The following is a 15151-nucleotide window of genomic DNA, read 5'->3' as shown; positions in this document are numbered from 1 at the left end:
AATATAAAAGTGGTGTTTAAGGAAAATTAATTTGGACCTGGTATGTGGTTTAGGTTAGAGTGAAGAGAGAATGGCTTTGGTGAACATGGCTAGAAATCAGAGGCATCAGGCAGGTAAGGGAAAATGAGGGCCAGTAGGGTAGTATTCAGTGAGAAAGAGAAAAATGATCACATACTATACCAGACTTTATGACTTAAAATCAGAGGAACTCTGAAGAAACATTGTTAGTGACAGAAATAGAGATGCATGCCATAGAGGTAGCAGTAGAAAAGAAAACTCTTTTCCGTGGGACAATATTTTTCCTTCATCCCTGCCAGTGCGAACATTGAACAGTAGGTAGTTTTTTAATTCTCTTCTTGGAAGAGAGGATTCTCTATCAAAGAAGATGGAAGACAAGTGCCCAGAGTATCAAGATATGTGGCCAGTGTGGACTTCTCCAAAACACGGAACTCAGATTGTCTGGGTTCCAGACCTAAGAGCTGACTGTGGGTGGACAATAGGGAAAGCAGAATAACACAGTTTGATGAAGGGGCAGGAGTACCAAGCCACTGCCAAGCTACCTAGTGAGAGCATGCCTAGTGGGAGTTGATACTTAATACAAAAGACTATTTCTGCTTCTGCAGTGCAATCACTGTTACCTTTATCTCCAAATACATCAATCTGGACTCCTGAACCTAGTCAGCGTAAGACCAGGGCAGTCAATGAAGAAGGGAACACTGTAACTTACAAAAGGAGAGGCATGAGGACAAGTGTTCGAAAGGGTTTTGCAAAGGCTGTTGGCCCCCTTTTCCAGATAATTATTGCCTCGTGGCCCTCGTAAAAATGAATACTAGCTTGACATGATCTGTACTGAGTGGGGTTTATTTTGTTTTGCTTTGTAGAGGAAAAGAGGATGGGTAGTGAGTTCCACACTGATTTCTGTATATACAGTACTGTTTCGTTTAAGTTTAAAAAAAAAAAACTCGAATCTAGTCTAGCTGTTGTATTTTTCCTCAGTGCTGATATCATGTCTAATTCAAATTTTCTAAATAAAACAAAGAGGAAGGGGAGCTTAACACACTACAAACGGTTAACCTTATAAAGTGTGTTTATTAATACTTATTTGGCTCCAAAAAAAAGTCTATGAGTTCATGGCCTTGAGTTGGTGTCCAGTCCAGATGTTAGCTAAGTTCCCTTAATTTCAACAGCCACCTGCACTTTTAAATATTGCCCCAGGATGGACTACGTTTCCCAAGAGTGAACACTGAGAAAGGCCCATGAAGCGCATTGTGGGAATTGTAGTCTGGATGACGACTTTCTCCCAACTCGGCCTCATGCTCTGATTCCGGGATGGGTAAACCCAGGATCTACCAATTAGAGGGGGCCATGTCGGTGAGGCCGTGGTCCAACCGGAAAAGCCGGTGTGAGAAGCTCGCATAATAATTGGCCAATGCTTGACCCCGGGGGCGGGGCAATAAGGTGGGCGGGAAGGCCGCGGCGATTGGGTGAGGAGCCCGGGGCGGCGGGCGGGGATTGGCTGCGCGCTAGGGCAGGGAGGCCTGGGAAGAGGCGGAGGAAGGCGACCAGAGCAGGAAGAGCAGCGGCGAGGCGGCGGCGGCGGCTGAGTCGGTGGCGGCAGAGGCGAAAGCGACAGCTCCAGGGGGTGGCAGCGGCCCTGAGAGCAGGATGCGGGTCTGGGTCGGGCTGACGCTGCTGCTTTGTGCGGTGCTTCTGGGCTCTGCCTCGGCGTCCTCGGGTCAGTATCCGCCCCCTCGGACTGGAGGCCAGAAGCCACCGCCCCCCGGCCTCCATCCCGGGGCAGGGCCATGGGAACTCCAGCTGGGGACTCCACTCTCTGGTCATACCTCGCACTGGCCTGTCACTCACTGTCATTTCTTGGGCTTCAATTGGCCTGGGCCAGATTAGATGTTTAGGGGAGCAAGAGAGGGGAGGAAAAGAAGGGGCGGTCACCCTGCCCACACCTCTTCTCACTTGACAAACTTTATGTGACTCCTCACGAATCTGAAATTGACTCCATGGGTGTGAATCCCGACAGCTGGCTTAGACCCACAGTGACACAGGAGCCCTACCGGAGCTTCCACGACTCTCATGTAGGTTATGTGCTGCATCGGTTTTGAAACTCTGGATTTGGGATTTGTAAGTTAAATTAATTGGCACACTTGGAGCTGTCATTGGGCAGAGCCAGGTCCATCCCCCAGGATGTTGACAGTGGTTTGGTGGGTTTACTGAGATGGTCCTCATCTTTTTGTCTATTTAAAAATGAAGACTTTTGCTGTAATTGAGCCCTTGTAAAGAAATATCCCTGAGAAAGTGGTTTTTACCTCTGTCACAGTGTTTCTGAGTTACCTCATGTTTGCTGATAGTAACTTTATGATTTTTGAAAAAATCTTGGTCCTTATAAATGTGAAGTGGATAACAACTAGTTTTAACTTTTTATATACATATAGAAATTCATATGCTTTTGAATTGACTTTTCAATTAGCTGATTTATACTCTGGTTCTGAAAATTATTTTTTCTCATTTTAATAGTTTAATCTGCCTACGTCTGAAAATGCGTATTTTGAGGGTGTTGGTAAAGAAACAATTAATATGATAAAGCTTTTGAATCTTAATCAGTTTCAGTTAACAAAACAGCTGTTCTGTAGCTTTAAATTTTTTCTGGAACAAGGCAGGGTATAAATGTCAACTCTTTTTTTTTTTCCAACAGAAAATTTCCCAGATGGTTATTTGAATCCTCAAATTATCTGTCCTAGTTGTAAGTCAATGCCATAACGTCATTCTGCTTCTAAAATAAGAGGTCTAAACCTAAAATTCTACCCATAATGTGGTTTAACATACCATTTCAAAAGCAACAAGCATATGCCAGTTACTTTACTGCCAACACCATGCTTTGAGGTCTTCCCCCCTCCTTTCAGTGTTAATTTGTGTTCATGACCAAATCTTTAAAACTCAGTGCTACTCCTGAAGCACTGCTAGCAGGTATTTGATCAAAGGAAGTATGAGATGAAACCGTTGAGTGTAATGGGTAGCATACTTGATGGACCAAGAACCACTTGCATCAGAATTTCTCTTAAGGGTTTGTTAAAAATGCAGTTTTAGGTCTGGAACAGGTTGAGGCATCTGTAGTTTAGCAAGTTTCACAAGTGATACTTCACACTAAAGTGTAAAAACTACTAGTTAAAGAACACGATATATATCCCTCTGAATTCAGTTTGCAGAACTTAAAGAAAATTAAAGCATACAAACGTTTTCCTTCCTCTTCCTTTGACTAGATTTCATACATTAAAAGCTTGTCCATGGAGATGATCCTTGAAGAAGTTTTTTGATCAACAGTTGGGATTCTCAGTATATTATAGTAGAAGACTGCTAATGCTGATGTGTTAAATTTTCAGGTTGTGTTGATGCAAGCAGAGGGCTAGGTTCACAAAACATCTGCTCTGATTTCCATCATGATTAAATTGCCGAAACATTTCTCTGGTAGAGGCAAGATTCTTACTTAACCAGAGCTAAAACAATATAGGTGTGCATGCTGGCCAGTAATAGAGGTACTGCTATTCTCATTTGAAGTACAAATATCATAAAACACTTATATGAGATAAAGTTTTATAAATTGGTACATGGATTTTCAGTTGACTTTATTATTCACCAACTTAATTATTTATACAGGATGTCAACCTCATTTTTAGTTTGGATTTAAAGATTTGCTCCTATTTAAAGATCAAGTTTTGGGTCAGAGTTTTGTATTGACTTACTGTTTGAGTGTTGGTCGTTTCCCAGAGCAAGTTGCATTTACTACCAGGTAGAATATGATCAGCTTGCAAAGGGAATCTTTATCCTATCGTTGTCAGTAGGTATTACCTGATACCTTGTTTTACAGGCATGTAAAAATGTACTATTTTATTAGAAATGTTTTCTTTTCTCTCTGAATGAATAAGTTTAAAGGAAGAGATTAAAAAGATGTTTCCCCTTCATTTTCTGGAGGTAATAATGAAAAAATGCTGAAACTTTTCTCAGAAATATTACATGTTTTCTTATTTTTGACAGGTTGTGGCTTCCTGGTTAAAATGATTTACCTTTTTTTTTTTTTTTCTTTATCCCAAACACTATTACAGGGCCTTTTAAATTAGGTCCACTGCTGAGTATTTCAGGTCACAGTTATATTAACACCATGTATTCAAAGAGTAGATCTCGGATTGCAGAGGATGTTTAATTTCACTCTTCCTTTGTTCCTTAAAACTTTATTGTGAGTCAACAGAGCGGGTGGTATTATTCCCTTTTGACATATTGAGAAAAAGGAGGCAGAGCAGGCTTGCCATGTTGAACCACGTGTGTAACTGCAAATATGTAAGGAAGCCAGGTTTTGAGCCTAGCTCTCCAGGCCTTGGATTTGGAGTAATTAGGATTCAGCAGTGTCCTAGGGTCCACACAGATTCAGTGGCAAAGCCGAACACAGCGTGTCTGGTCTCTTTTCACTAAACTTTTAAGACTTCTTGTGTTTGAAGATAAATCAGTTAATATACATGACAGTGAATTTGTAATGATCACTTTTCCCTGAAAGACTATCCCTGGTACTTTGCAGTTTTGCTAGCTGATATGATAAAAATGAAAATTGGTCTGTTTCAAAGGAAGGTGTTTGATTACCAGAGTAATGTAAACCATGATTATTTCGGGGATGATGCTGTTGAGTTGAGAAGTCTGTAACTCTTCACTGAATCCTTTTGCATTTTTCTTGTTGCTTGATGTATGTGTTCTGATAAAAAGCATTACTGTATTCTTTTTGTTTATGCATGAATTCAGTCTTTTTAATCTTTATCTGATGACCTATCAGAAGTTTCTAGGTTATAAGAAACTTCTTTAAAGTTTTATGTGAATGGATATATCAGTTTGAAAGAGAAAATAGTTTATGCTTTAAGATTACCATCTGAAGTAGGCTTTCCCAGTTTAGCAAATGAGAAAGAATTTTCTTGTTTACCAGTAACCTTAGTATATATTCTAGTTTGTGAAGAGAGAAAGAAAAGAGGAGCATGATGCAATTCATATGAAATAACCCTGAAGTCACAAGCTCCCATGTCTCTGGGAGTTTAAAAGCACAGTCTACTGCTCTAATGCCTGACAGCTTGTACTGTCTCAAACGTCCATGTCTTAGAATTTATTTATAGGCATCTGTATTATTTATGTGTTAGGTACAAATGTGACCTGTTGTGAAACAGGGTACTAAATTGAATGATCAGTGATTTAAGAGTTCCAGCTAATCTAAAGTTTCAGTATTTTTGGATGTACCCTATGCATTTCACATTTACTGTCTGCTCTTGATACATTTACTAGTTAATGTTTGCAACTAATTAAATACATTCACACATATAACTTTGGTATATGATAGAGATGAATTTTTTTTCCTTTATCCAAAGATTTGCTGAGAATGGACCTTGAACCATATGTTAGAATTTGGGCTTTGGGTAATACTTGTGAAGAAGTTAGCATGAAGGATGATTGTCCATTCATTGACATCACTATCTAAATATTGTAGGCATTATGGGAATAATACATTTTATACCCCTCTCCTCCCACCCACCATCTGAAAGGTAATCTAAAAGTAGTGAATGTGAGAAGGGAGGGTATAGCTCAGTGGTAAAGTGCATCCTTAGCATGCATGAGGTCCGTGAGTTCAATCCCCAGTGCCTCCATTAAAATAAATTAAAAAATAAAAGTAGTGAATGTAAAAGTAGCTATAATTTTTCTTTGGATTTACAGCACTTTCATATATGACAGAACCTCACTAGCAGACTGGTTTTTGCAAATATTCAAAAGAAACAGATGTATTTGGCATATAATGAGTTGGTCATACTTCTTAAAGTAAACTAAGTACTTTGATAATACAATCTCCAAAACATGTTTTTGTTATACCTTAGAGAGTTACCAATAATATTTAGGATATAATCATATGAAGTAAAGATAAATGGTAACCATAACACCAAATTTTCTAGTAAAAAAAAATGACATGGTCTTATAGTGTTTTGTGTACTGGTTAATTTCCTCATACAATTTATGGAACAGGCAATACTGACATTCATTCCTAGATAAAATCAGGTAATTTTAAGAGTAAGAAGGAAACTTAGAGATCATCTGGCAGTTTTTGTTTTTTTTTTAACTGGCCGGGACTACAAAGATCAAATATTTGTGGATGGCTGTTGGGTTGAATAATGGAAGGAGACTTAATGCAATCAGACAAAGCCAGAACAGCTGATACGAATTTGGAAGAAAAATGTAACTTGTGGCTGGATTTATTGTTTATTTAATATAACCTGTTGATTTCTTAATAAATAGATTTCATGTAAGTGAGTACATGGTTATATCTTCAGTAAAGTTGAACACAAATCCTAAATATCTTTGGTAACTCTGCTGTCAAATAATAATAATTCTTAATGTCCAATTTTAGTAGTCTTAAGCAATAATATGCTAATTATCACTAAAATAAGCTAGAGTAACTCCAGATTCTGAACAAAGGAAAAGAATGGGTGGAATCCTGAACCACAAAACCAGAGCTCTATTTTTGTAAGTTCAGTAACTCACTCTGAGTAGTGCTATGTACAGAAGAACTGGATGGCATCTGAAGAAATGTCTGGTTTTGGTTTTGGGGGTGGTGTTCTTGGTCATCCTACCTGTGTAACAGATGAAGCTAATGTCTTTCCTAGAGAAAGTGGAAAAAAATACTACCCCCAGCACCTTTTTTTTCCTTTCCCTTGATCTTTTCTAAATAGTTGTTGAATACAACCAATTTTTAGATAATTCTAGATTTATTTATCCAGTGTCTGATTGTTATTTGTTGTTCTTATCAAATGCTTTCTTTTAACAATACCTGTGATTTCCAAACAAGAAAAATTACTCAATAGCCTTACATTTTCTTTACAGATGAGGAAGGTGGCCAAGAAGAATCCTTAGATTCCAAGGTGTGTACTCAAATTTGCATTGACCAGTGTTTGATATCCAATTTAAAAGCATGAATTATGTATTTTAGAAGGGATATGGAATCTGCATCTTTTGAGCAACAGAATTGGATTTAAAAAAAAAAGAGAGAGAAAGACAGCTGGTATCAATGTTAGTTCTAGTTCTTCTGGGGGAAAAAAAAATCACTGACCTATAGGAGAGAGAATAATATTTCTGTTAAGAGTATTGGTTATTAGGTTTGATTTCAGTTTAAATGTGCTCTGTATATGTGTGTGTGTTGAAGAGCCTTAAGGCAGTTATATTTTTACCACCTAGTGAGAGATTGATTTTCTTTTTTTTTCTTTAGTTTTTAAATTTGAAGATTTAATCTCTGCCATTTGTCTCCACTTATATCAGTTTTTTAAAAATATATATATATGTATTTTGAGTTACTGCACTTGAATTGATTGATTGAATGAATAAGATGGATTATTACATACTCAAGACCAATCAGTTATGATCCTTGATCTCTAGACTAGAAAGAAGGTAAAAAAGAAGCAGGAAGTTACAGTACAGGGCTACCATTCAGGGAAGTGTAAGATAAATTGGGAGCAAGTAGGGGAAGGCCCTAACCTAGACTTCAGGAATTACAGAAGGCTTCCTGGGGCAGGAGGTAACATCTAAGTTGAAATCTTAAGAAAGAGCCAGGGTTAGACATGTGATGAAGGCAGTGATGGGCACACACCAGAGTCTACAGAGGCGAGTGAGGATGACACACTCTAGGAGCTGAAGTAGATACATCTGGATTAGGTCAGATTAGGTTGGAGGGAGGCTCGTTACTATTGGAAACTAAAAATACTTTATATTCTCAGACTTCTTTGCCGTCAGATGAGTCAGTAAAGGACCATAGCCCAGCAGGCAGAGTAGTCGCTGGCCAGATATTTCTTGATTCAGAAGAATCAGAATTGGAATCACCTATTCAAGAAGAGGAAGACGGCCTCAAGAGCCAAGAAGGGGAAAGTGTCACAGAAGAAATCAGCTTTCTAGACTCTCCAAATCCAGAAAACAAGGACTATGAAGACCCAACGAAAGTACGGAAACCAGGTAGTCTGGACGTTTCGATTGCTTTTGCCTGATTTAGGAAGGAGACAACTGAAATTTTAAAGCAGGTGTAGAAGGTGCACAAATCTTATTTTACTGACTACTTACTGCATGTAATATATAGAGTGTAGTTTTACAGGATTTTCTAGATTTTAAGATATAAAAGTTATTCACTTAACAGATTTGACCCAAGTCATATAAGCTGAATTTGATAGTCAAAATTGCTTTTGTGTTGTATTAATATTCTAACATTCCTTTTTGGACTCCAGTATGTAACAGTCTGTCAGGGTGGTGCACAAAATAGAAGCTGAGACAGTAAGTGTTGTGTAACACACTGCTTTGGTTACTTTCAGAATTGTGTTAGGATTTTTACTACAATAACCTTTTCAATCATCCTAGGTAATCTGAGTTAGGTGTTTATCCCTCTCCAATTGAAGCTTACTTAAAAACTTTAATCCTCTTCAAGAACTTTCTTGACACAGTCTATTTTTAAATTTACAACTTGATCTTTCTCGCAATAGACTGTGCTTAAATACTTACCCTTTTAAAAATTATTAATGTGTCCACTCTGCCCTGTCCCACCACCCTTCTGTCATTTAGTTTATTATTTCAAAGATCACTGCCATACCCCCTTTCTCTGTTATTAGCCAATCTCAAGAATTGATCCAGATTTTACCTTTTAAAAATATATTTTTATTATAAATATTTTATACTAGAGAGTAGGAAACCATTTTTTAAAATTAAAAGTACCTTAATCCCATCAACTAGAAATAACAGCTGTTAACATCATGGAGGATACTCTTTCAGGCTTTTTTCTAGATATATAGAAGACTAAATTGGTTCAAAATGTTTATAAACTATTTTACAGCCTGCGTTTTGCACTTAACAGGTGAACATTTTCCCCTATCATTTAATATTTTTTTACAATTTGATGGTTAATGGCTGTAAAGAAATTTACATGTAAATATACCTTAACAATTTTTTTTTCCCCTGGGAGGTCATTTTTAATGCATCTTTGTGCAAATCTATGAAAATTTTCTGAGAATTCTTGAAAGGAAATTTGCTGGACTAAATATAAAATTTTAAAGGACAATTGATACATATTGCTAAATTGTTCTTCAGAAAAGTAAATCTGATTAGTTCCTTTGAAACTACTCCTTTTCCTCTACCTCAGCCAAGTATGTGTTACAATTTAAAAATGTTTGCCCAATATTACTATTTTATCCACTCCTTTTTTTTTTTCATTCTGGAGATTTCCAAACACGCACAAAAGTAGAGGATGTAATGACCCCCATGTACCCACCATCACCCAGCTTCAACAGCCACCTATACTCTGGTTCTTGTTTCATCTCTACCACTCCACACACATTTACTCCTATTTTTTTTCTTGGAATATTTTACAGCAAATTCCACATTGTTTTACCTGTGTACATATCTCTAAAAGTAAGAATTTTTTTTCAACTAAACAAAAAATACAACAGTATTGTAACACCCACAAAATTAGCTATTATTCCTTTATTGCCCAATACCCAGACTCTGCTCAGTTTTCCCAGTTGTTTTAAATGGCTATTTGGAATTGGTTTGTTTCAGTCTGTATCCACACTAAGATCTTAGGCTTTTAATCTGTAACAATTCTCCCCCCCTTGTTTTTAAGTGTCATTTTATTTGTTAAACAAAGAATGTCCTTTGTGCTATACGATTTCCCACATTCTAGAGCTAGCTGGTCATATCCTTGTAATCGAGCTGGTTCCACTATCTGCTGTCTAGTCTGTGAACTGGAAGTCAGCTCCGGAGGCTTGGGTAGATTTAGTTCTATATTGTATTGAGTGTATTCGTAGACAGTGTTGTATACTTCCCGCTGCACTACCTGGGAAGTATATGGTATCTGATGGTGCCACCTCTCGTGGTAGATCAGTGAAGTTGAGTGGTGTCAGCCTGATCCAGCCATTCGAAAGTTCCTCATTGACCTTTCACCTAGAGGTTTTGGAAACCATTTCGTTTGTTTTCTGGATCCATTAATTCAGTAGAAGTTGCAAAGTGATGACTTTCTAACATTATTCCTTCTGCATTTGTTACCTGGGGATTCATTTACAAAGAAGAACTTTGCCTCATTAACTATTTGGTTACCTGGAAATATAGTCCATACAGAGGATAAGTGCTTGACTCTTTCCCTTGAAATATTTTCAAATAATAATTTGGTGCCCTAGCAACCTCCAAAGGAGATCAGTGATTATGTTTCTGTTTTTGTTTGTTTTGCTTTGCTTTGCTTTTGAGCATCATTACAAATCCGTGGGTTTTATACATCTATGTCTTACTCCTTTGCAATCATTCTTTTTATTGCTCACGTTATTCCATTTTTGTCTACTGAGAGTCCCTTTAGGTTCATTCCTTTGTATAATCATAGGACTAATCATAGGATAACTTTTAAACTTTTTTCAGGGAGGATGAGATGTCCCAAATTCATCTTACACATTTCCTGACCCAAAAATGAATCTCAGCCATTTCTCCAAGAAACCCAGATTCCTTTTAGTGGGAAATTGTATTTAGATACTACAATGTAGACACCAGGGTTATGCATTGCAACTGAGTTGTCATTATTTGTAGACCTTTTTGGTGGCTATGGTTAGGAAATGTAACATTCATATTGATTATTCCAGTTCAAATTAAATATTACAGGTGAGATTATACAAACGGTCAGATTGACAGATTGGACTCACAAGAATGAGAGATCTTACCCATTATCAAACTTGACTAATATTTTCAAAGATATGATTATCACAAGACACAAGTCACAGCTCTGTGACTGCCAGAGCTGCTTCCCGGTCCTGTCTTGTCTCAACTGGGATGCACTCTGGCCCAGATTTTAACATATGAGGATACATATGAAGTGTCACTTCCACAAAAGGGAGCTATTTCAGTTATGAAACATCTCCAGTTTATTCCCTGATAACTGCATGTCTTGTGTGATATTTTCTAAGAGATCATACCTGATAAATAATTAAACCTTAGGTTTATGTACACTAAGCAGTCTAGATGAACCAGGTCCATCCTGCTAAAGCAGTCCCCAAGTAAAGACTCTCCAGGTGGTAGATACCGTGAGTGTGTTTGCAAGAGGCCTCTTGTTAGCATGTTTCTCAGATGATTTGATCATGTCACCGTTCTGTCTCTCTGTTTCTTGGACAGTAAAAGGAGAGAATGGTCTCTGCTTGTCCTTTCTATATGTTGGGGGTTTTGCTTCTTTTATGTTTGTGTCTCCTTGCCCTGATGCTGAAAATTATGGTACCTAATAATATGAATGTTATATTGTTTTAATCAAACAAACAAAAAAAATAAGGTATACATAGTTTCAAAATAACAATGGCAACCTTACCACTAAACAACAGGACAACTGAATGCAGTTTAAGATTTCTTTGTGGTTCTTTTTGTTCATAGTATATATTTTAGTGATTTATAATAATGTGCTTTAAGATCACTTCAGCAATTCTCTGTGTGGTCATATCAACCACTTTAGAAACATTTAGATTCTCTTGTTTTAGTTTTTCTTGTTTTTTTTCTTTTCATTTAAAGTTGTTTTTAATGTATTATTAATACATGAAAAAGCTTAGTACATGCATGTAAGTTGTACATGCATGACTTTGTGTATGCGCAGTCCCCACTGCATCAGAACTGGGGCATACCAGTTCTCCCCACCGCTGGGAATACCTTCCTCACCCCCTTGCCCAATCTATCCATCACATTTCTACTCATCCTTAAAGATAAACTTAAGTTTCCCTTTTCTGAAGCAGTTCCTGACCCACCCAAGGGCAGTTAAGAGTCTCTTGTACATAAGGACATCCTATTTGGTGTCCCTGTTTTCACCCTTTCCCCTGATGCCAGTTATCTGACAGTGGCCAGACTGATCCTCCTTCCTGTTCAGAAGCCTCCAGTGGCTTCCTGTCCTGTTCAGAATAAAATCCAAACAAGGCTTTATGTGAGCAAGCCCCTCTCTATCTGACCTCCTCTCTGTCATGACTCCAGCCCCACTGCCTTCTGCTGTTTGTTGGACATTTCACACTTATTCCCAGCTGTGTCAAGGATCCCCAAGACTGTACCCTCGAGATCCATGATTCTCTGGAAAGACTCACAGGACCCAGCACATAGTCATGTTTACAGCCATGATTTATTACAGCAAAAGAATACAAAGCAAAATCAGCAAAGGGAAAGGTGCATGGGGTGAAGTCTGGCAGAGGCCAGATGCAAGCTTCCAGGGGTCGTCTCCCAGGGCAGCCACAGGGAAAGTGTTTCATTTCCCCAGCAACAAATTGTGACAGTGTGTGTGAAATGTTGTCTGCCAGGGAAACTTGTTAGAGACCTAATACCTGGAGTTTTTATGGGGGCTAGTCACGTGCCAAAATAGCAGGCTCCCAGAAGGAAAGCAGGTGTTCGGCATAAACCGTATCGTTTGTACAATCGGGATGAGTCACTCGTAACAGGATAGTGGGAACCCTTCCAAATTTTAAGTTCCCAGACACAAGCCAAGGGCCAACCTTGGAAGGAGGCCTTTTTAAGGACAGACGTTTAGGCCTGTTAGGTTCACTCTTCTCTACATGGCATACTCCCTTGGTCATTGGCCAGATTGTTTTTATACTAAAAGTATTACCGATAAGACCCAGATAGATAGCAGAGTTAGAGTAACCTGCAGTTATGCTCTTCATGTGTCTTAACCACAGAACAAATCCCATTAATTAGAAAGGTCTATCTTAAAAAGTAGGTAGCCTAAAGTTTCTGTATTAACCACTGTTACCTGGCCCTAAGCATCAGTTCAGGCCCAGTACAAGTCTGGCCAGTAAGTTCAAGCTGACTTGAAAGCCTTTCAGGGCTGAGGCAGTGTGGTGATAATCGGGGTGCACACGCAGAAGTACAGTCCGAGAAGGAATTATCGGGGATTCCCAGAGGACCCCTAGAAACAGAATGTACAATCGCTAGGGCACCCCCAGCAAAGCATGAATTAGTTGGGAAGTATGATGTGGTTTTCCACCATGGGCGTCTTTTCCTACAGCTCCCAGCCCAATTCAAATAATTTAGGTCAGTCCTTGGTTTCAGAGGGACTACCAGTCAGTTCAGTTTCGTTGTCCTTGACAACAGTTCATCCACTCATGAATGTGGTCAGCATCTGGAGGTTTTCTGTGTGGAAGGCTCGGTCTTCTCCTGCTGCCCCACAGTCAGCCTTGCCAGGGGTGATCGTAGACCATAGGCTCAGCAGTCTGAATTCAAAGCACTGTCAACAGCTTGGAAAGGTGCACGGAGAGTTTTCCTTCAGGAAGAGGAGAAGCTTCCAGACATAGTTTCAAAAAACGAAGATCGTAATGCCCTCTCCCCTCCCTTGTGCCTCTCCAGGTGCAGGGGTTTTGGTTTATTTTCCTTGATTGTTGCAAAATCTGTGTTTCCATTCAACAGTCATAATTTTGTATTTTTTCAGTCATCCCCTGCTCTCATCCAGACCCTTTGTCTTGAGCAATTGTGTGAAAGAGGTGCAAAACATCTTCATAGGAAAACACCATTACACAGCTGAACCTGAAAAACATCGTATTCACAGGTCGGTCAGGACAAAACTCCAGAATTTCCAAAAAATTTCAGGATGGTTTTACATAACCTCCCATCCCTTTCACCCTGATCTCTTATCCAGTGGACAGCCTAGAGAAGATCAACCCCTTTCTGAAGACAGCTCATCAGTTGGACTAAGGTGTGTGCAGCAGGAGAGAGGCGAGGAAAGCAGAGGCAGGTATCAGTTCATTGTTGCAAACGGCAGCTCCTCCAGAGACCCAGGCACAGGGAGTCGACCCCAGTAAGACATGTCCTAGAGGGGATGGGGAGCTGGCCCAGCCTGTCCGGGAGGAAATCAGAGGTCTCAGTTGCTATGATGTACCCTCTCCCCAGTTGCAGCTTTCAATGATAGTCTCAAGTGAAGAATTGTGGTCAGTCTCTGTATCAGAACTCTGCAGGCAGTCAGCCGCTTTTTGCAGATGGTCCCATCAAGGAACATCCTACAGGCATTTGTAGGGGACCCAAACAGTCCTGCCAGGCAGCTGTGACTTACTCACAGGGTGAGCCCCACAGAGAGGTGGCTTCACGTACAGAGGTCAGAGTGTGAGTTATGTTTACAAGCCTATGCCTGCTTTCAGTTCTGCACAGCTCCCACTGAGGCTGGAAGCCTATACTGGATGGCATCAGGCTTTAGCTTAGAATAAAGTCTAAGCAATTAGGATCTGTGAATTCAGAAGTTTAGAAAAGCCAGAGGTTTTTCTTCAGCAGTGAAGCCTAGATGCTGGAGGCCAGAAAGTCCAAGTGGCAGACGAGACTTTCCTATGACTGGTTTTGTCAGTCTTCGAGTCTAAAATCAACCCGCTCACAGACCTGCACCTCAGTCTTTAAGGGACAGACCTCTGCTTCCACAAGCTCTCATTAGCCAACTAAAACCTGCTTTTTAAAACTCTAAAAGTGTATCTCCATCTGTAGATCACCTCTCTTTCTCATTGTCTCCCTTTTTCCAGAGGCTCCAGTAAGCAAAAATCCTTATCTTCCATAGCAGAGCTCATCAGTTACAGTCTTGTTCTGTTTCCAGTACTCAAAGAGTTTAAATTCCATCCCGCCCACTGGCAACAAAAAGCAAGGAAGTTGTGTCCCACTGACACATTTCCTTTTTTGCAGCTTCCCCTGATCAGGATGATTCCTCTGGCATGTATGGAATTACAAGCATTTAACATTTTATATTCATTTTTACCGTACATCCGGATGTCACAGCCACACAATATGAAGTCACTAAAGAAATTTTCTTTTTTTTTTTTTCTTCTCATTGCAAATATACTTAAACTCCTAGCAATAAATTCAGTGTTTGCAGTGTTAACATTAGAGCCACCAGGGAAGAGCCAGGCTGGAATGCAGAGGAGGGAGGAGTGGGGGAGGTACTATAGCAGCAGCTAGGCTGAAAAAAAAAAACTGTGTTACCGCCCCCCCCCCCTTTTCTTTTCCTTTCTGGATTATCTAAAATTTTGCTCCAGCCCTGGGACCTGGTTTAAACCCCACCCCTACCCCACTTGAAGAAGAGAGCAATGCAAACAACAGGTTTGGCCTATTCACCTTTGGGAAT

The 15151-nt window shown here is 39.4% G+C and overlaps 1 protein-coding gene across 1 annotated transcript in view; it reads left to right on the top strand.

Moving 5' to 3' along the window:
- Nucleotides 1-1536: 1536 nt before the first annotated feature.
- SEL1L (SEL1L adaptor subunit of ERAD E3 ubiquitin ligase) overlaps nucleotides 1537-15151 on the top strand; it is a 50986-nt gene continuing 37371 nt past the window's right edge. Inside the window, exons 1-3 of the mRNA XM_006184269.3 lie at nucleotides 1537-1735; nucleotides 6910-6947; nucleotides 7797-8028. Coding sequence (XP_006184331.1) covers nucleotides 1666-1735; nucleotides 6910-6947; nucleotides 7797-8028 — 340 coding nt within the window. The 5' untranslated portion in view covers nucleotides 1537-1665. The remainder of the gene's footprint in view (nucleotides 1736-6909; nucleotides 6948-7796; nucleotides 8029-15151) is intronic.

This window comes from Camelus ferus, chromosome 6 (assembly GCF_009834535.1).
Source record: "Camelus ferus isolate YT-003-E chromosome 6, BCGSAC_Cfer_1.0, whole genome shotgun sequence".
In the NCBI taxonomy this organism is placed as follows: Eukaryota; Metazoa; Chordata; class Mammalia; order Artiodactyla; family Camelidae; genus Camelus; species Camelus ferus.
This window is presented reverse-complemented; position numbering and strand designations above follow the sequence as displayed.